The sequence below is a fragment of the Dysidea avara genome, chromosome 7 (genome assembly GCF_963678975.1).
Source record: "Dysidea avara chromosome 7, odDysAvar1.4, whole genome shotgun sequence".
Taxonomy (NCBI): Eukaryota; Metazoa; Porifera; class Demospongiae; order Dictyoceratida; family Dysideidae; genus Dysidea; species Dysidea avara.
The window spans coordinates 4,020,588-4,038,449 of NC_089278.1; the positions used below are offsets into that span (position 1 = coordinate 4,020,588).

The following is a 17,862-nucleotide window of genomic DNA, read 5'->3' on the forward strand; positions in this document are numbered from 1 at the left end:
CGGTATACGCGCAGTCGCGCAAGCGCCAATACAAAACCGAAAGTTGGTGATATTTCCCGAGATATTTCCTTGATATTTCGGACCATGGCTACTCCAGACGTTCCTGAAGATCGTACTGTGCTCCTTAAGAAATGTAGTGAACTGAAGGAAGCGCTAAGATTCGAGAAGAGTCGCTTAGCGGACACTCACTGTAAGTTGAAACTAGTTTATACAGTTTCTCACAGCTAGCCACTAGTATCAGAAGCTGCTGCTGACGTTGAAGAAATAGTCATGGATTGTCCACTGGTAGCTATGAAGCAGCGAAAATTGCTTAAAGGCCACCGTCGAAAAGTGTTACATTTTGATTGGTGTCCAGATAGTCGCCATTTACTCAGTGGAGCACAGGTAGGTCAGTTGTAATCACCACATAACACATATTGTGCTGGTTTCTAGGATTCGTTTGCTTACGTGTGGGATGGCTTTATGAGTCAGAAGGTTTGTATGGATGAGTGATATATTTGTGACATAATAATAATAATATACCCTTCGGACACCATTTATCTGAAGGGCTGTTGTTCTATCCATGTTTGCATTAATATGTGACTGCCAAGACTTTGACGGTAGGATAGCTCCAAGGTAATAATGGCACCTATGAATTCTTCAGATTCTAGTAGTAACCTGCAAACTAAGTTGTAACTGTGCACATTTGAAATCATTGGAAATGTCCACAGGTGTCTGCATGTACTTATTCTCAATTACCAGCCTTCATACGTGTGTATTAGATGGCATAATGCCTTTAGTGTTTTGCTGTTGCTGAACATGTGTATGACTTTAACTTATGGTTGCAAATGTAGTCTACATTGTGCTCCAATGTTATAGCACTGTGGTAACCTCACAAGTGTTGCATTTATCCCATATCCTGGTGGTGGTAGTCAGATTATAATTGAGATTCCATATGTTAGTTAGTAAATGTACCATCAGACACATAATGTATTGATTGAGTTGGGTGACATAAAGACCGTAAACAAAGAAGAAGTGTATGCGTTGTTGAACTAGTAGTAGGAGCTAGTCAGCATGGTAAACCTTGTCCCGTTTTAGTAGTAGACATTTTTGTACATTGCAGCACACTTTGAAGGATTTATTGTGATGCACTATAGGTGCGTTTGCTCCATCTGGAGATTAACAACCATCCAGCCTCTCCTGAAATGCCGGGTAGTGTAAAAGAAGTTGGCCTGCCAGCACTAATGGATGGTGTTGACCAAATGTCTGTCAGCGGGTTGTTGTGGTTTGGTAGCAGTATTGGGTACATGGACAGTAGTGCAGGGTACCATGGCTGAGACTTCCTAACTGGGGCTATTAGAAGAATTATTGACCCCTCTTCTCAGACCTTTTTGAAACCTTGTTGATCAGGACAAATAGTGGAAAGGCTCCACCTGGTCCATGTTATCTGTACAGAATCTAAGGCAAAGTGCGCCATGACCACAACTGAGTAGCTAGACTGTTCAGCTGGGGGGAATAAGTCCTGGCTAACTGTTGGTTGTCTAACTTCAGGTGATGTGGGTGCTGTCCTTGTTCCGAGAGAGAGCCCTTACCACAAACATAGTAGCAATCAGTTCGAGGCAGTTATTGTGAGACAACCTCTCCACGGGGGCCATAGTCCCCCCTGTACAGACATCTTTGCACACTGCACCCTACCCCAGTAGAGAAGCATCAGATTATAATGAGATGGCCTAAAACCTCAATAGTGCGGCCATAGAGGAAAGTGGCCTCATTATTGAGGTTTTCAACAAGCAATAGTTAGTTGCTGTAACATTTGATCATTTTGAACTATATATACTGTAGCTAAACATAATAGCTACTTAAGTTGATCGTACATATGTAGATCAGGACTTTATTGTCCTGCACTGCATGCACATGGGTTAGTAGAGTTGTACCTTGGTGAAAAGTACATAGCATAACGGTGTCAAAAATTGAATAAATAAGATGGTTTAAGAACTGAGCATATAATGCAGTGCAGTTTTGGTGGCTAAATTACACTAAGTATGCTATATTGTGTTAAAATTAAAATACTCTAATAGAACAGTCACTTATAGCAAATCAAGACATGGTAGTGTGTCGTGCGGCCCAAGAAGCCAGCGCGCAACACCTGTGAGTATATTGACAGGAAGAACGAAAATGCAATTTTCGCACCTCCGTAGCTCTGTGCTGCCTTGATGAAACAAGACGATTTTTGCTGTGGACACGCCCACCAACTTCAGTACTCCACATACCAAATTTGAGCAAAATCGCTTCAAGCGTTCCCGAGATATGCGACTTCAAAAATTGACTTAGTTTCTTAGTTTTTTTCTTATTTTTCTTCCTCTTACAAAAACTGCTATAAAACGTGAACGCCTTATCTGATTGCCTTGAAATTTGGTACACAGAAGGGGGGGGGGGGTAGGGGTATAAAGGCACATCTCGGTACCAACTTTGGCTGGAATACGATAAACAGGCAGAGTTATTAGCAATTATTCACAAAAAATAATACCAATATGTTGTCACACATACAGGGTAAACCGCTTATGGGAAGGAGCTGAAAATCAGCGGGTGAATAGGTTAACTATTGAACCTCAAACCTTTTGTGGTTTGAAAGAAATCGAGCTAAAAACCAGGAAGATACAACGAAAAAACCAACAGTGTGTAACAATTATGCAATTGAGATTAGCTAATAAAAAACAACTACTTGCCAGGCCTACCAGAAAAACCGTTTGGGGTAATGCTTTGAAAATCGCTGTACAGATGGAGTAATCATCTTAGAAAGGCTCTTCAATTGTGTAGAAGAATCAGACTTAAAGCCACGGAATTATAACACGAAATCCAACTTGATGTAGCAAGTACGAGATCGAGATACTCTAATAGAGCAGTCATCCTAATAGAGCAGTCACCCTGAAGAGAATCCAAGAGATCAGCTAGATACAAGTAACCTGTATAAAGATCAGCTACAAACAAATCACCCTGTAGAGAGTTCAGCTACAAACAATTCACCCTGTACAGAGATCAAGTTTTACCTTATAGAGAGTTCAGCTACAAACAAATCACCCTGTAGAAAAGATAAGTTAGAAGAAGTCACCTTGTAGAAAGTTCAGTTACAAAGAAACCACCATGTAGGGAGTTTAGCTAAACTAGTGACCCTGTAGAGACATCAGCTAGAAGAAGTTACCTTGTAGAGAGTTCAGCTACAAAGAAACCATCATGTAGAGAAACAAGTGACGCTGAAGAAGTTACCTTGTAGAGAGTTCAGCTGCAAACAAATCACCCTGTAGAGAGATCAGCTGGAAGAAGTCACCTTTTAGAGAGTTCCCATTAACCTACCATCACAGCCATTTCTTGGCCACCATCTTGGATTTCTTTTTTCACCATAACCTTTTTGAGGGCTGCACTCTTTTTTACAGCTTGGCTGTTTTAGATTAGATTATTATTCTGTGAGATTTGCTGCATATGTTTTTTCTCTATTACTGCATATATGGTACAACAGTTGGTACAGTAGCTCTAAGATTAAAGAAAAATATGCAACTAATAAAAGGAAAATAGTCCCATATCTGGTTGTACATGTGGGTCCATCCTTATGAGCTGTTCCTTTACCTAGTTTGCAAGCCTCACACATTGGAGATGGCTTTCAGGGAGTTGGTTAATATGGCCTCCTTTCTGCATCCAACAGCACCGACTGAAATGGTGTTTGAAGAAGACTACTGGTAGCTTCCATGTTCCTGGAAGTTTCAGTTTCACACATCTTTAATAGGCATGATTTAGGGCTTGAAAGTACTAGAATAGTTACATGGTTCTATGTACTATGTGTTTATAGAAAAAGCAAATTACATAACTGAAATGTGATTAACTGTTACCATAATCTTGTGTTTCAGAAATTTCAACTTCAACTACAAGAAGACACATGGGTCACTACTTGTGCATATGCTCCATCAGAAACTGTAATAGCATTAGGGTAAGTCCCTACATAATGGGTTGGTGATGATAAGCATTTACTTTAGGGGTATGCACAGTAAGTGTGTAGTGTATCGTGTTGACAGTCAGGACACAATAAAAGCAACACAAACAAGACACACAGTTGCAACACACAATGGTTTTATCACATCGTGCGCTTTCTTAAAGTCAGATCAGCAGGTAAGCCTTTGATTTCATTACATTTTTTGTAATATTTATTTTCGTGCAGTTATTGACTGCAAGTTCTGACAAAACATGTGCTCTTTGGGATGTCGAGAGATTAGAGCCAGTCTTGGTGTTTAAAGGGCACACCAAGAATGTGCTTGAATTAGATACTTGCCCTAAGGATACATTCAATCTGTTTGCATCAGCGGTATGTTATAGTAGGAAGTGTAGGGTGTGTGTGGTATGGTAATTTATGTTAAAGAGTTGTGATCACACTGCTCGGATATGGGATATACGTACTGGCAAATGTGTGGTGAAATTTGATGGACATGACAGTGACGTCAATGCTGTACGCTTTTATCCCACCAGTGAGTCAATTGGTACAGCATCCAATGATGGAACGGTGAGTTTTGAGTCAACTGGAATCTGTTAACTAACACTTGTCTGTCTATCTGCCTGTAGTGTCGCTTATTTGACCTAAGAGCTGATCAAGAAATTAGTATATATACCACTGCAAGTATATTATTTGGTGCATCATCTTTAGATTTCTCAAAGAGTGGTGAGTGTAGTACACTTTCACACCATTAAATGTTTTAGCACATGTTGTTAAAGGGAGAGTGTTATTTGCTGGATATAACGACCACACTCTGAGAGCCTGGGACACACTTAAGGTAGCAGTCAAAAACTACACATGTATAGTGAGTGACATCAGTTATCTTTCTAGGAAACTCAACTGGCTGTGTGGATTGGCCATCAAGATAGGCTTTCACATGTTCAAGTATCTCCAGATGGCATGGCTTTGTGTACAAGCAGTTGGGATGGGACACTAGCTGTGAGTTAACATTGTCACCACTATTATATTATTTCCATTACAGATATGGGCGTGATGTGGAAATTAATTCAGCTAACACAGTTCACATAGTTTATTTTTTCATTTCATATATTTTCTGAAGTTGTAAATATAATTTTTGTGTATGGACATAATTTATTTTTGTGTACGTTTTTGTATTTGTGTGTAACACGTACTATAAAATAATGCACAGTCTGGATTGTTGGCTGCTACTCCTGCTGGTTGCTGGGGATGAAGTAGTGGCTGGTGATGTAGCAATACGCTGTTGATTAGAACTGGAGCTGTTGGTTCTTGTGACATTTTTTGCAGCAGCATTTTTGTTTTTACGTGCCTCATGTTCCTGTCTGGCAGTAGGACTGATGGCCAGGCTGCCCTCCTGCACGACTTGGGGCACACGTGGTGTTAATAGTCTTCTGCGATAAGGTGTTCTGGGTGGACGACCTGATGTTCTCTGCTTAGAAGAAGTTCTGTGTTGTTGGGATGCATGTCTGCTGAAGATACTTGCTCCAAGTTCATCATTACCACTATCAGAGTCAGTCTGTTCATTAGAATCTGTAGAAAATACTTTGTAATTATCATCTGTGTAAGTATTCATATAATCATTCAACAATTGTTGTTCATAGTCCTCATTGTATGCCTCAAGTCTTGAGGAAGATGATGGCATCTGTTTGGCTGTGCTATGTCTGGTAGGAGCAGTGCTAGGTGGTGTAGGAGTGTTCTTGGAAAAAGCTGGAGTATTTCTGGCAGCAGCAGGGGTATAAGCAGTTGAGTTTGTATGAGATTTTCCATCTGTGCTAGTGCCGTACTGTAGTGATCTAATAGTCTGCTGAAGTTCCAAGTGAGATTGTACAGATTTTGTGTTACCATCAGCCACAGTAATGACTCTCGGTGGAGGCGTGGTCTGAGGGGTTGTGAGAGGTGGTAGTTGACGTTTCCTCTCCACATACATTGGCACCTGTGCAGATCTGAGACGACTGGAACCATTTCTCAAACTGGACCCATCAGGGCTGTCGTAGCTGCTCTCTACAACATTAGGAAGGATGGGTCTTGCTACTTGTAATCCAGTAGAATCAATGCCACCACTGCTTAAGCTCTTAGACATGTCAGTTGTTGGAGACAGTAAGTGGCTAGAATGGTCCATGGCAGAAGTTGGTCTGGTAGGATCACTCATACTGTGGTCCCTGTGTAGTGTCCGTTTACCATGATGGGATCCAACTGACTCTGCCAAGGCATTTTGAAATGCTATCATTTGCTGTTGTTCTGCTTCCACTACATTAGAAATTTCTTCCATTATTCTCTCTCTGGCGAGTCCCGTATCATATTTAATGTGTCTAAGTACACCAAGTGCATTATGATAATTTTCTTTTGCTATAGAGAACTTTTTCATTTGATAGTAAACAGAGCCCATTCCCTCTAGTGCTTGCAGTTGTAAGATATAATCCTCTATCAGCGTAGCCTTTTCAAGGGCACTGGTAAATGTCTCAATTGCTTTGGTGTAATCTTTTAATTGGGCATGTGCCACACCAAGGTTGCATAAAGATTTCACTTGAGCCTGGTAGTTTTCTAGTTGACCTAAACAATCAAAAACATCCTCTAAAAAAATTATTATCCACTTATTTGCAACATTCTTTAATCAACAAATCATAACAACGACTATTACCATGGATAGTTGATGCCTCTGTGTGGTAAACTATGGCATCTGCATACAAGCCCTTCTCGTTGTAAACAACTCCCATGTTCTGTAGTATAGTCCCCTCAAGCTGTTGTGACTGACAACTGCTCTTTACCAGTGGTAAAGCACGTTCAAAACTGGCTAGGGCTTCTTCGTAGAGCCCGAGGGCAGTATACACCAAGCCAAATTGAGCATACAGTTGACCTACAGAAAGAATGAAGAACAAAATGTATTATTCGCTATAGTAGTGACAATGATGCCTTACACCTTGTGTTCTAGGGTTGGTGCTTCTTAAGCACATCATCTTGGCAGTACACAATGTCTGCCGACACTCAGTGATCTTATTCCCTAATAAATAGGCCACCACAAGTTCACCATAAGCTAATGCTTCACCATCACAGTTCCCCAGATCATGGTACAGTTTCTGACTGCCTATCCATGCATCAATTTCTTTGTCTCTGTCTCCCAAATGTCGATAGCACTTGGCAAGATTAGTGCAAGCTTCACTAGCATACTCTTTGAGATTGTAGTCCAAGTATAGCTCCAGGCTGGTTCTAAAGTATGATACGGCTTTACTGAAGTCCTTCAGTTCCTGAGCAGCTATACCGGCATTGAAGTACACATCGGCGTGAATTGCCGCGGCCTCCTTGTCTAATTCCTTTCCCAATGTGTGAACGATGTCAATTGCTCTTTCTAACAACTGCAAGCCTTCTTTGCACCTCCCCAAAGACACCATACATGCGCCTGCGTTCAGCAGACACGTGTAATTCGTGTCGCGGTCGTCATCTCGCTCTGACTCTTCAACTGCGGACACGTAGTGTTCCAAAGCTTTATCATAATTACCTTTCTCTAATTGTTCCTGGGCAGCTTGATTTAGCCGCTGTACTACAGCAGACGTCGTAGAGTTTTCACCAGATCCCATTATAGTTTTCCATCACTTTGACCGATTTCGTTTACCGGTACTAACTACCTTGGAAACATACCGGGCGTTATATAGAATATACTGTACAATCGATAACATGAGCAGAAAGCAGTCACCCAGCGACTTCCTTAAGCAGATCATAGGAAGACCTGTGGTTGTTAAACTCAACTCTGGTGTCGATTATAGAGGTAAAAATTATTAAGTGTATGTTTGGCCTGCATGCAACTATCTGGACGTTCTATTAAATGCTTCCCCAGGTGTACTAGCATGCTTAGATGGATATATGAATATTGCTTTAGAACAGACTGAAGAGTATGTAAATGGACAGGTGAAACCAAGATATTACCTTTAATTTTAAAATGAAGTTATCTTTTCACAGTTGAAGAACAAGTACGGTGATGCATTCATAAGAGGCAATAATGGTACGTTGGTTGGATTTGCTATAAGCCACATTAACATTGTGTTATTTAATTGCAGTTCTCTACATCAGTACAGTGAGAAGACGATAGCAAGTCATCATTACTGAATAGTACATATACACATTGTGTACAATAATTTTGTATTGTGATGTCACGTTCTTGGATCAGACATAATCTCCACTGATTTCACTAGGCCGTTACCAATCACTTGAAAGTCAGTCAATATTGAATCAAGATCAACCACAACCTGTAACATGTACATCAAATAGACCTCACACACAGCTACGTAGTACTCACCTTTCTTTTAGCTGGTTTTCTACAATTAGCCTGGGATACCTATATGTACATATGAGATGAACAAGATTAAAATAATGGAGAAGTAGCCAGCCTCTCCATTATGTACTCTTGCTGATAGATGGTACCTTAAAGGAATGGGGTAAACATATGTTTGGTCTCCATACGACAGCAATGTAGTCTCCGCCATATTGATCGTAGAAGAATAAAGCAAATTCAGAGAAACTATTCTGTCAAGTTACCCATAATGTGTAAACCAGGAAAGGACACAAAGGCACTACCAACCTCTAGTTCCTTTAGGTATAACTTGACAGGATCAAAGTCAACTACAGGTAACTTGAGCATTTTTCTACTCATCACAGTGGAGTGACCATCCATGGTGGAGTCCACACTGCATTGAGTCTGGACTACATGTTTCTTGTGTAGATGAATCAGCACATGATAGTCTTGTAAAGGAGGTCGAAATATTTGCTAGGGAGACAAACATGTCAGCAGATACAGTGGGTGGTTGTACACACTTTGTAGTCAATTTCTGACTGGCTAGCCTGATCAAGTTGTGATGAAAGAAGCTGGTATCCCTCCTCTGATAGCTGTCTTATTCTAGCCTGTATCACTACTGGAGGGGATGAAAACATGGCTGCCAAATCCATTTGATCTACAAAGAGTTAAGCAGTTAGCAAACCTAACATCAAATGCTTCACTAACTGTCTTCTTCATGTGGTAACAGATTCTGGACAATATCATTGACCTTACTCCACTCAAACTTGCTCATCTTGCACAGGAAGCGCAGCAACACTGCCGAGGGAGAGCTACAAAGAATCATGTGAAGATAACATGTACTATTGTACATTTTCTAACCCAGGTGGTGACAAAGGAGCAGGAGATTGGAAGAGATCGGAAACGATCAACTCAATCACCTCCTCCCTAACATGACTGGAAAACAGTTGAGAGCACATCCATCGTTTACACAGCCGAGCTCCAATACTGAATGCTGGAAATTCTTGATGAATGCTGCAGAACCAAAGTTGTATGTACAATATAGTTGCTCATGTCATACCCTAATAAACATGAGCTAAGAGTTGGGAGTACAATTAGATCCCTCTCCATTTCTAAGCTGGCTTGCTTCTGTTGCTTTGTCTTCTGTGTTGCAGCATTCTTTCTGAGAGCTACCTCCCAGGGGTGAACAATTTTTACTCTAAACAGAAACCCCTCCTATGTACAGGAAAATAGAATTAACAGGTACATGTAGGTAAACTACCTTCAGCACATCCAAATAGCGGAAGGTGGGTGAGCACAATAGTGAATGGTCTTTGCTCAACAATTCTGACATCTTGACATAAAAGGCAGCCTTGATCTGCTGAATTGCTTTTACCTCATCTGGCCACTTGCCACTGGACTCCAACTGACATACCACTGCATTGTGATGTAAGTAGACTTAAGAGTTAGTAGGTCACAAACCTGATAATGCTTGGACGTAAGGTGGAGTGGCATGATCAAAATTAGGATACAAGCATTGTGATTGGCTGTCTTCTCTGGGGGAAACCACAGTAAGATGGGATCGGAATCGACCACTCCATGGTACAGGAGGGAACACCTTAAGGAGATGACATACAACACAGGATGACAGAACACATTGTACCTCAGTGTGCCGGAACACTGGACTGGTCCCAACAACGGACACCACTGCCAAAGGTAGTTGGTTCAAGCCACGCAGCTGTTTGTTGAGATCTTCAAACACCCTTGATACATCCTGAGATGTTTCCTCTCCAGTAGAAAATACTCCAATATCACTATTCTTGTTGTACTGTGGCAATGATATCACTTGATCAAGTTGACTCATTGTAGATGTCACATGGGAGCTGTCCACCTTGAAGTGCCTTGACAAAGATAACAACTCAAAAACATCAACTAGTATGTTCTGAAAACCTGCGAAGTAAGTGTTGGATGATTCTCTGAATGATCCCACGACGGTCAGCAGTACACGAGCTCTCCCAAACTACTGCTTCATTGATGGAAGTATCTTGGAAACGACGTAATTCAGACAGCTCTCCCCAAAATGATCGGAATGTTGAAGCCTAAACACCAATACAATATTTCAAGAGTAATTGAAGCACTGCATACCTCAGGGCTGTCTGCAGGTGGTCCAAGTTCTAACTCTGAATATGCTCTCTCAGTCAATAGCATAGCAAGAGTGACCGGGCCAACATCAGGGTCAGGAGGAGTCTTTGATATAAGCCACTAGTGAAGAAACATCACAGTTTCCCTACAATATGTACAGACATACCTCTTTACTAGGTTGAAGTTTGATAGCAACATTGGTAGCCCTGCTACCCAGGCCCTTTCTCAAGATAACACACATTTTTCTCAGGACAGCTGGAACAATGGAAACAGCCAAATCACAACGTGCAGCTTCCTCCTTCTGAGGATTCAGCGACTCATTTAGAACACTGGCTGGGTAAACACTATACGTACAGTCATCACACATATCATGTAGCTAATTACTAACTGGAAAAGTGTATCGAAGGCTTGAATAAAGGGTACAGGAGTCATAAACAAAGTCTCAAAACTTTCTGTACACTCTTTCTCTAAGAGTTTAAGTGCTACACTAGCTTCACGTTTTACTTGATGATAAGTAGTAGACAACATGTCCCCACACAAGTTGTAGTAACCTGAAGAGTCAACAAATACCACATCAAATGCTTCATGAAACTTCTCCAATGGCACCTAGAAATGCACACAATCACACACTAAACAATTAGCATAGAATACATACATCACTCTGTGTAGAAAGGGTAATCCCCTGGACTGTCCAGTCATTAGAAGCTGTGATCCATGCAAGTATAACTAACAATGTCTTGAGGAAGTGCTTACCTACCCAAGTGTTCTAAAGTGATGCGAAGTATTTGGTAACTTGTCATGAGTTTGTGGACTTTCCGATTATGAAGCAAGTAGACAATCAGCATACTAACCATAAATCCATTGAAACAGCCATAACCCTGTAACGTAGGTTTGTACTATTATAAGAGTCAATAGCAGATTAGGTATACTTTAAGTAATTCTCTCTGACGTAGCCACACTTTAAATAACATCACTGCATCCGTAAATGCTTCACAATCTTGAGAGGCTGTGTACATGTCATGCAAGTGATGTTGGTAATTGCCCATGTCCCGTAGTAGAGCATTATTGTAATGTGGAGTAGCTGGATTATCTGTGAACACCACATAACATATATATATATATGTGTGGTGGTAGAGTCTTTAAAATAACAACTACCTTGTCCATCTCCAGCCGAGGTGTCCCTGACATTGTTTCTGTCAGGACCTAACTTGCTGACCTTGAACACACCATCTGGTATACAGGGGTACAACTGGACAACATATTTAGAGACTTGGCCATTCAATATAGGATTTAGACGTATTATAGGAAGCAACGGGTCTGAATTCATGTAAGAAAACCTCAAATGAGTCAATAGTTGTTTTTCCTTCTTCAGTACAGCAGCAATGTGACACAAGTACAGAGCTCTTTTGTGAAAGTACCGGTAATTCAAATGATCCTTTGCTTGCAAGCACTCCTTATAAACAACATAGACATATAAGATACAGGTCACATTTAACATACTTACTTGTGGTATCTCCACTGCAACATCAACATTCAGTTCCGGCTTAGTGAGGTTCTGTAGTAAGTAGCTGCCCACCACCTTCACAGATTGTGGAGGGGCAAAATGATATTTTCCTTTTATGTTCGGACTGCACTTCAACTTCAGTGGATACTTCACTGGCTTTGGTACACTGGACACTCCATCACATAACTGAAAATAAGTCACTAAATAACGTTATGCAACTTTAAACTGATTCTCTTTAGTTGAGAATATATATTTAAAACGAATGCTCATAATGGTGCTTACATCCACTGGCTCAGTTGAAGGTATTGAAATAAGAACTGATCTCAATGCATGCAGGAATGCATCCATTGATGGTTTTTTCTTTGGCCTCACTTCAGCCAGCAGTTCAGTGACCTACCCAAGAGAGAAACACACAAGTCATCATGCCTAGCCAACTAGAGTTTCAATTTGGCCAATCAAGAGTTCTGCAAGGGATATGGCTATACGACCCAAAGATTGATGCATCACTATAATATAATATACCTGCAGCTTCAACAAGTTAGATTTGAACAGCATTTCTGTCTCCTTTAAATTCTGCAACTCCTCAAAAGTGGGTGGCTTGTACAAGCTCACTTTGGATGCCACATGTACAGTCTTTGGAGGTGTGGCTTGGTCTGACACTTCCTTCTCATCCACATCACATGCAGTAAGCCCATTGGGCTCCTCAGCTGGTGTGAGATCAGTCTGTGTTTGCCTCTTAGCTGCAGGTTCTTTTACCTGCAGCAAAATAATTTCAACACTTACTATAAAACATTTCATGATTACTGGAGATGACGCCTCTGAAATCTTTCGTTTCTTAACTTTAGGCATCGCTTCACAGCTCAATAATATTATTATTCTAAATAATGCTACTTATATATGACCACGTGGAAAATTTTTCTTTCTTTTTATCCAGACATCACGTGTGGTTCACTGAATCATGAAGTTGTTTGTCGTAGCAGCGCTTGCAATATTGACTGTCCTGGCTAGTGCAGATGACAGCGATGTGTTAGAATTCAACGAGGGTAATTTTGACACCGAAATAGCCAAACATGACATTATTCTGGTGGAATTCTTTGCTCCTTGGTACGTATTTTAAGACACATGGCGCTTGTATTTGTAATCCTACATTCTTTAATCAGGTGTGGACACTGTAAGAAATTGGCACCTGAGTATGAAAAGGCTGCTACTGAGTTGAAGAATGCTATGCCACCAGTGCCACTTGCGAAGGTCTTTAGTTACCCCTGTAAATGTTGAATCCATTAAAAATATTTGCTGTAACAGGTTGATTGTACTGCAAACTCTGCTGTCTGTTCAAAATTTGGGGTGTCCGGTTACCCTACACTGAAGATATTCAGAGGGGGAGAGCTAAGTGCTGACTATAGTGGCCCCAGGGAAGCAGGCAAGCAATGCAGAATATTCTAATATTTTTAGTATTAAATTTGTCATGCTGCAGGTGGCATTGTGAAATACATGAGCAAGCAAGCTGGACCCAGTGCTCAAGGTATCAGTCTATATAAAATAGAATGGAAATATGGCATGATCTTTTAGAGGTTAAAACTGTGGAGGCATTAGAGGCAATCAACAGCGGCACAGAACACACTATAGTTGGTAAGATTACATGTAATTTAGTGGTCTGAAATAGTGTGTATATCCCTTCAGGCTTTTTTGCTAGTGAAGACAGTGAGTTGAAAAAGGCATTCCTTTCTACGGCTGGTTCTCTCCGAGATTCCTTCAAGTTCATGCATACCAGCACTCCTGAAGTACTAGAGAAATATGGACACAAAGAGTAAGCTATCAGCTCAAGTGATTGTGGGTATCATCAGAATGAAGCTTGTCTCCTCTCAAGTTACCGTATATCACACTATACTGTATATTAGGAGGTTTGGGTTTTTCTGGCCAAAAATATCACCCAAGAACCAGCTTCACAATACCAGCAGTATTGGTTAGGTGTAACCAAGCCCAAAGTGCCTTCAGTATGATCCCAATAGATTGCTACAAAATTATGAAAATTTCTGCCTGCCTGCCGGACAAGTGTAATTTGATAATGGCTAAGGCTGCTGCAGGCTTGATATTTTCACTGTTTGACGTTGCTTCAGCCCGGTAGATGCCTTTTACATATTCCAGTACGTACAATGCACACATCATGGACTTACCTTTATCCTCCTTTGTGTCCCATTCCTTTTTGCTGACAGCCAAAGGTGCTGATACCCAGTAGCTCGATGGCTTTCATACAGTTGTAATGGGAATAGTCTGTATTTTTTGTGGTGACTGGATTGCAGAGGTGCTTCTACTATTCTTCGTTTGTAACACTGTGAAACAGGTTGAAAGTGAAACATATAAGCCACTTCACTTTCAAGTAAGTAATTGATAGTTGGGACATGTGTTCAGTCGAAAACGTTACCTCTGACACCATCCTTTCTTTTGATGTGGTATACACAGGTTCACCAATCATAGTAATGTTATAAAAAAGTAAACAAACAAGTATAAGAGAAATTTGATTAGGGATCAAAAAACGTAGGGAAGCAATGGAGGTTGCCTACACCTGCAGATATACCAGTGAGTATTAAACCCTGAAGTAGGGATTAGTATATCTGCAGGTATAGGCAACCTCCCTTGTTTCCCTTATTAAACCAGGCGCACACCCACATTTTCGGCTGTGGGTGCACGCCTGGTTTACTGAAGTTGTTTTCATAAAAGTGTGTGTGTGTGTACCCATCTACCTATGTTTGTACACACCCACGTGAGCAAAATGTTAAATAATGGTAAAAGCAGCTTTTAAGTAAGAAGTAAAAGCGAAATGAAGTCTGTATTAAACTTCTGCACAGGTGAATTTTGCTCTGAGGTGGTTTCTTTTCGGCGGACTGAAATATGGGTGTGGCGACTTTCCTCAGACTTTGTTAACTGCCTTCCCTTTGAGGTTTTCAGGCGTTTAACAATGAAAAACAACGGTGCAGGCCTCGTACACTACCAGGAATGGCCTATCACTTCGAGTTGAAAGGGGGCGTGTATCCCTTACGTACACAAACAAAAATGAAGAGCAGCTTTGAAGCTTTGTCCAGAGAATTTGTGGGAAAAAACACAATAGTCAAACTATAAAACAGTTTAGAAGATACTTCTGTGCATAATAGGTTCAAGCGCTTCCTTTGCAGTGCATAGCAACGTACCATATAAGCATAAATTTTGGCGAGCAGAATATTTGGCGTTTGCTTAATAATTTGTATTTGGCGAGAGTTTAATTTGACGAAATGCAACGTGGAGTCCCTCGTGCAAGCCTGCGTAGTAGCATACTGTATAGCTGGCTTCTCGTTTACAAACATGTATGTACGTTTACTTCGTTGGCCCGCATACTGGAGAGAGTTTCGTGTGAGACGGAGAATCCATGACAGTGTAGCAAAAGGAAACAAAGTGATTGGGAAAATTCTCCATGTCAAGTAGCTATAGTTACGATCTCCGCTGCGTGTCGAGGTGTATCTTCCTTGAGCGGTATCTTTGTTTGGCCAAATAGTATAGGACCTCCTTAATCTGTGATATTTACACAGACAATCGTAGAATTGTTTGATTAACCACAGGCTGACCTCCAGTATACATCGATCTAGATACACTGACCACCTTGCTTCTCACTGATCTTTTGCCGGTTCAACCGGTTTAAATATTAGAAACACTAATGATGAGATTTTAATTTGGCGATTTTGTAAGCGTCCGCCAATTTTAATTCCATGCCAAAATTTCTGCTCATATGGTAATTGAACGAATTACGAAAATAAGAGCTATATGTATGAAATATATTCATTTTGGAGATTTTATGTTTGCGGTATTACTTTCTACCGATGTAATACTGGCACATTCATTAAAACTTGACTGAAACCTTAAGTGGGTCATAAGGCATTAGGATGTGCTATAACATTCTTTATTGGGCTTGCATTGTCTCTCTCCTTGACTACTGTAACTAAATTCCCATTACCTTGTACCATACAATGTCAGTGGTCAATCGTTTATCCATTTTATATAAGTGCCATGTGAAAATGAACCACCTGTATATAATGTCTCTATATCTGCTGGTAAAACACCAAAACAAGGAAAATTATCTGAACCCATAGTGGTACAATTAACTCCATACCATAACTTTTTTGTATGGTTAAAAAGAATTCAATGTATTAACCCTTAAACCCACAAAGAACTTTTGGGAAATGCATGTTATACACAATTTGGGCATGCATGGCAACACTAGGTGGGGTAACTTAATTCTTATAGCCTTCAACTACACATTGATCAAAAGTCTGTTCACTGGGCTACTTGGAGAAGGTTAAATGAACACTGTAACCAAGAGTTAATGATAGAGGAGAGTGTCTAACACAATACAAAGCCTCTACAAATGATTTGGAGGGATTCAAAGGGATTCTCTCAGATGTGGTAACAAGTGCACATTGGCAGAAAAAAGAAATGTGATGATTAAAACAATCTTCACATATAGAATATACTAAAAATCACAAATATTTACAGAGGAATCCCTCCAATTCATTTGTAGTGGCTCTGTATTGAGTTAGACACTCTCTCTCCTCTCCACTATTATGAGTGGGTTGTGGATCATTTAATAAAGGTATGTAAAGAGTTTGCATGTTTCCTTACCGAAAAATTACTTATACAGCTAGTTTTGGCCTCACCGTTTAGTGTTAGGATAAAACCAAGAGTTCATAATATAAGTAAGGGAGAGAGTATCCAGCTTCCAATATTTCCTGTACAAAATCACTGTTAAGCTCAGTCAAGTTTACCTTTGATCAAATTAACACTTCTTCTGATAGAGAACTGTTGATTGGTGCTTATTGGTGTTGATAGGGTCAAGTCTTTATTCTGTGAACAGGCTTAATGTGTTACTTGAATCAGTGATTTTCCTGGATGTATTCCAGTTAGATACTCTCTCCCTTACTTACTTGTATTATGAGCTCTTGATAAAATCCTAAACGTTACTCCTTGTCACATCCCAAGTAGATCAAATGAAGTAAATTGCGTGGCCATAGGATGGACACTTCAAAAGTTACAGCGCTTTGTGCAAGGCACTCGTATTTACTAGTTTAAATCCAGTTTTCTGGACTATGGGTTTGGTTAAGTGTCCGGGTGCATGCAGTTAGCACATCTGCCATCCTTTGTGTTTATTATGCGAATCTCACTTAACAGCCACCTCTTAATTTGAGACCAGTGTCAAACAGATCTCAAACGTAACTAATGTGTACTTCAGTGGTCCAGAAGGGATCCATTGATGAGGTGCTAACTTGTTTCTGTTTTATTACTGTCAACTTTTCTATTGAGGAATATCATGTAACTTGTAACATACAGAAACTGTTGTATACCAAAGTGTCTAATTAGATGCTTGTCCATCTAACATGCCTTGTCATTAGCTGGAACTTTTGAGAATGTGTCAAGTGATATCCGATAATTTCATTTTCCTCATCTTACTACATTGAGTGGTACCACAGAACTGTTATGTTGTGTATGAGTGGTGGAAATGAAAAGTGAATTTAATAACATCTCCAAAGTGTGTTATTCTTTGTATCCATGGTAACCACATAATATTCACCAATCAACAACTATTCGTTTAATTATCACCAGAATGTTTACTAGAATCTGTCTTTGAGGTTGACTTTAACATAACTGCCAAAGCCTGCTATGTAAATATTTTCCATTTTAGCAGACTGACAGCTAGCAGACTAACAGGAAAGATGATTTCAGTTGCATAAATGAAACCTCCCCAGATTGAAACATGCTAATTTTTTTCTATGCCTTCCCTACCTCCATTAGTAATACCAAGTTTTATTGTGTGGTGAACTCCAGTGCTGAACGGTATTAGATGGTTTGATACTGTCTTGGCACTGTGATAAAACTATTGTGTATGCACTACAGTACACGCCTTGACTTGTGCATCAATGGTGTCTACACATGAATAAA

General features: G+C 40.3%; 5 protein-coding genes across 5 annotated transcripts in view; 3 read left to right on the forward strand and 2 right to left on the reverse strand.

Annotated features, from left to right (window-relative positions):
- Positions 1-5,169, forward strand: LOC136259997 (guanine nucleotide-binding protein subunit beta-5-like). The gene is made up of 11 exons (XM_066053591.1): positions 1-190; positions 236-384; positions 433-474; positions 3,879-3,958; positions 4,005-4,137; positions 4,187-4,330; positions 4,385-4,525; positions 4,585-4,681; positions 4,735-4,793; positions 4,847-4,954; positions 4,998-5,169. The coding sequence occupies exons 1-11, from the start codon at positions 85-87 to the stop codon at positions 5,007-5,009; spliced, it is 1,071 nt and encodes a 356-aa protein (XP_065909663.1). The 5' UTR covers positions 1-84; the 3' UTR covers positions 5,010-5,169.
- LOC136259989 (uncharacterized) lies at positions 5,045-7,662 on the reverse strand. The gene is made up of 3 exons (XM_066053581.1): positions 6,912-7,662; positions 6,633-6,848; positions 5,045-6,544 (listed from the first exon to the last, which is right to left on the reverse strand). Exons 1-3 carry the CDS (start codon positions 7,564-7,566, stop codon positions 5,148-5,150), a joined length of 2,268 nt encoding a protein of 755 aa, XP_065909653.1. The 5' UTR covers positions 7,567-7,662; the 3' UTR covers positions 5,045-5,147.
- LOC136260002 (U6 snRNA-associated Sm-like protein LSm6) lies at positions 7,584-8,174 on the forward strand. The gene is made up of 4 exons (XM_066053596.1): positions 7,584-7,754; positions 7,824-7,894; positions 7,946-7,988; positions 8,044-8,174. The coding sequence occupies exons 1-4, from the start codon at positions 7,664-7,666 to the stop codon at positions 8,073-8,075; spliced, it is 237 nt and encodes a 78-aa protein (XP_065909668.1). The 5' UTR covers positions 7,584-7,663; the 3' UTR covers positions 8,076-8,174.
- LOC136259987 (nucleolar protein 6-like) lies at positions 8,057-14,373 on the reverse strand. Its single transcript, XM_066053579.1, has 23 exons — positions 12,706-14,373; positions 12,424-12,657; positions 12,184-12,294; positions 11,902-12,087; positions 11,553-11,850; positions 11,327-11,487; positions 11,155-11,275; positions 11,053-11,102; positions 10,786-11,003; positions 10,564-10,741; positions 10,401-10,517; positions 10,206-10,354; positions 9,919-10,156; positions 9,738-9,873; positions 9,538-9,692; positions 9,337-9,491; positions 9,138-9,290; positions 8,985-9,088; positions 8,798-8,934; positions 8,565-8,750; positions 8,408-8,509; positions 8,283-8,321; positions 8,057-8,232 (listed from the first exon to the last, which is right to left on the reverse strand). The coding sequence occupies exons 1-23, from the start codon at positions 12,748-12,750 to the stop codon at positions 8,137-8,139; spliced, it is 3,369 nt and encodes a 1,122-aa protein (XP_065909651.1). The 5' UTR covers positions 12,751-14,373; the 3' UTR covers positions 8,057-8,136.
- Positions 12,813-17,862, forward strand: part of LOC136259990 (protein disulfide-isomerase A3-like) — a 7,858-nt gene continuing 2,808 nt past the window's right edge. Inside the window, exons 1-6 of the mRNA XM_066053582.1 lie at positions 12,813-13,005; positions 13,062-13,149; positions 13,204-13,321; positions 13,376-13,423; positions 13,471-13,530; positions 13,582-13,708. Of these exons, the coding sequence (XP_065909654.1) occupies positions 12,860-13,005; positions 13,062-13,149; positions 13,204-13,321; positions 13,376-13,423; positions 13,471-13,530; positions 13,582-13,708 (587 nt within the window). The 5' untranslated portion in view covers positions 12,813-12,859. The remainder of the gene's footprint in view (positions 13,006-13,061; positions 13,150-13,203; positions 13,322-13,375; positions 13,424-13,470; positions 13,531-13,581; positions 13,709-17,862) is intronic.

Coding starts and splice junctions, on each gene's coding strand:
- LOC136259997 (XM_066053591.1), top strand. CDS start 85: ATGGCTACTCCAGACGTTCCTGAAGATCGTACTGTGCTCCTTAAGAAA. Junction 385..432: donor ATTTACTCAGTGGAGCACAG/GTAGGTCAGTTG, acceptor GCTGGTTTCTAG/GATTCGTTTGCTTACGTGTG. Junction 4,138..4,186: donor TCTTAAAGTCAGATCAGCAG/GTAAGCCTTTGA, acceptor ATTTTCGTGCAG/TTATTGACTGCAAGTTCTGA.
- LOC136259989 (XM_066053581.1), bottom strand. CDS start 7,566: ATGGGATCTGGTGAAAACTCTACGACGTCTGCTGTAGTACAGCGGCTA. Junction 6,849..6,911: donor CACCAACCCTAGAACACAAG/GTGTAAGGCATC, acceptor TTCTTTCTGTAG/GTCAACTGTATGCTCAATTT. Junction 6,545..6,632: donor AGAGGCATCAACTATCCATG/GTAATAGTCGTT, acceptor TTGATTGTTTAG/GTCAACTAGAAAACTACCAG.
- LOC136260002 (XM_066053596.1), top strand. CDS start 7,664: ATGAGCAGAAAGCAGTCACCCAGCGACTTCCTTAAGCAGATCATAGGA. Junction 7,755..7,823: donor CTCTGGTGTCGATTATAGAG/GTAAAAATTATT, acceptor ATGCTTCCCCAG/GTGTACTAGCATGCTTAGAT. Junction 7,989..8,043: donor ATTCATAAGAGGCAATAATG/GTACGTTGGTTG, acceptor ATTTAATTGCAG/TTCTCTACATCAGTACAGTG.
- LOC136259987 (XM_066053579.1), bottom strand. CDS start 12,750: ATGCCTAAAGTTAAGAAACGAAAGATTTCAGAGGCGTCATCTCCA. Junction 8,935..8,984: donor GTTACCACATGAAGAAGACA/GTTAGTGAAGCA, acceptor AACTCTTTGTAG/ATCAAATGGATTTGGCAGCC. Junction 8,751..8,797: donor AGTCAGAAATTGACTACAAA/GTGTGTACAACC, acceptor TTGTCTCCCTAG/CAAATATTTCGACCTCCTTT.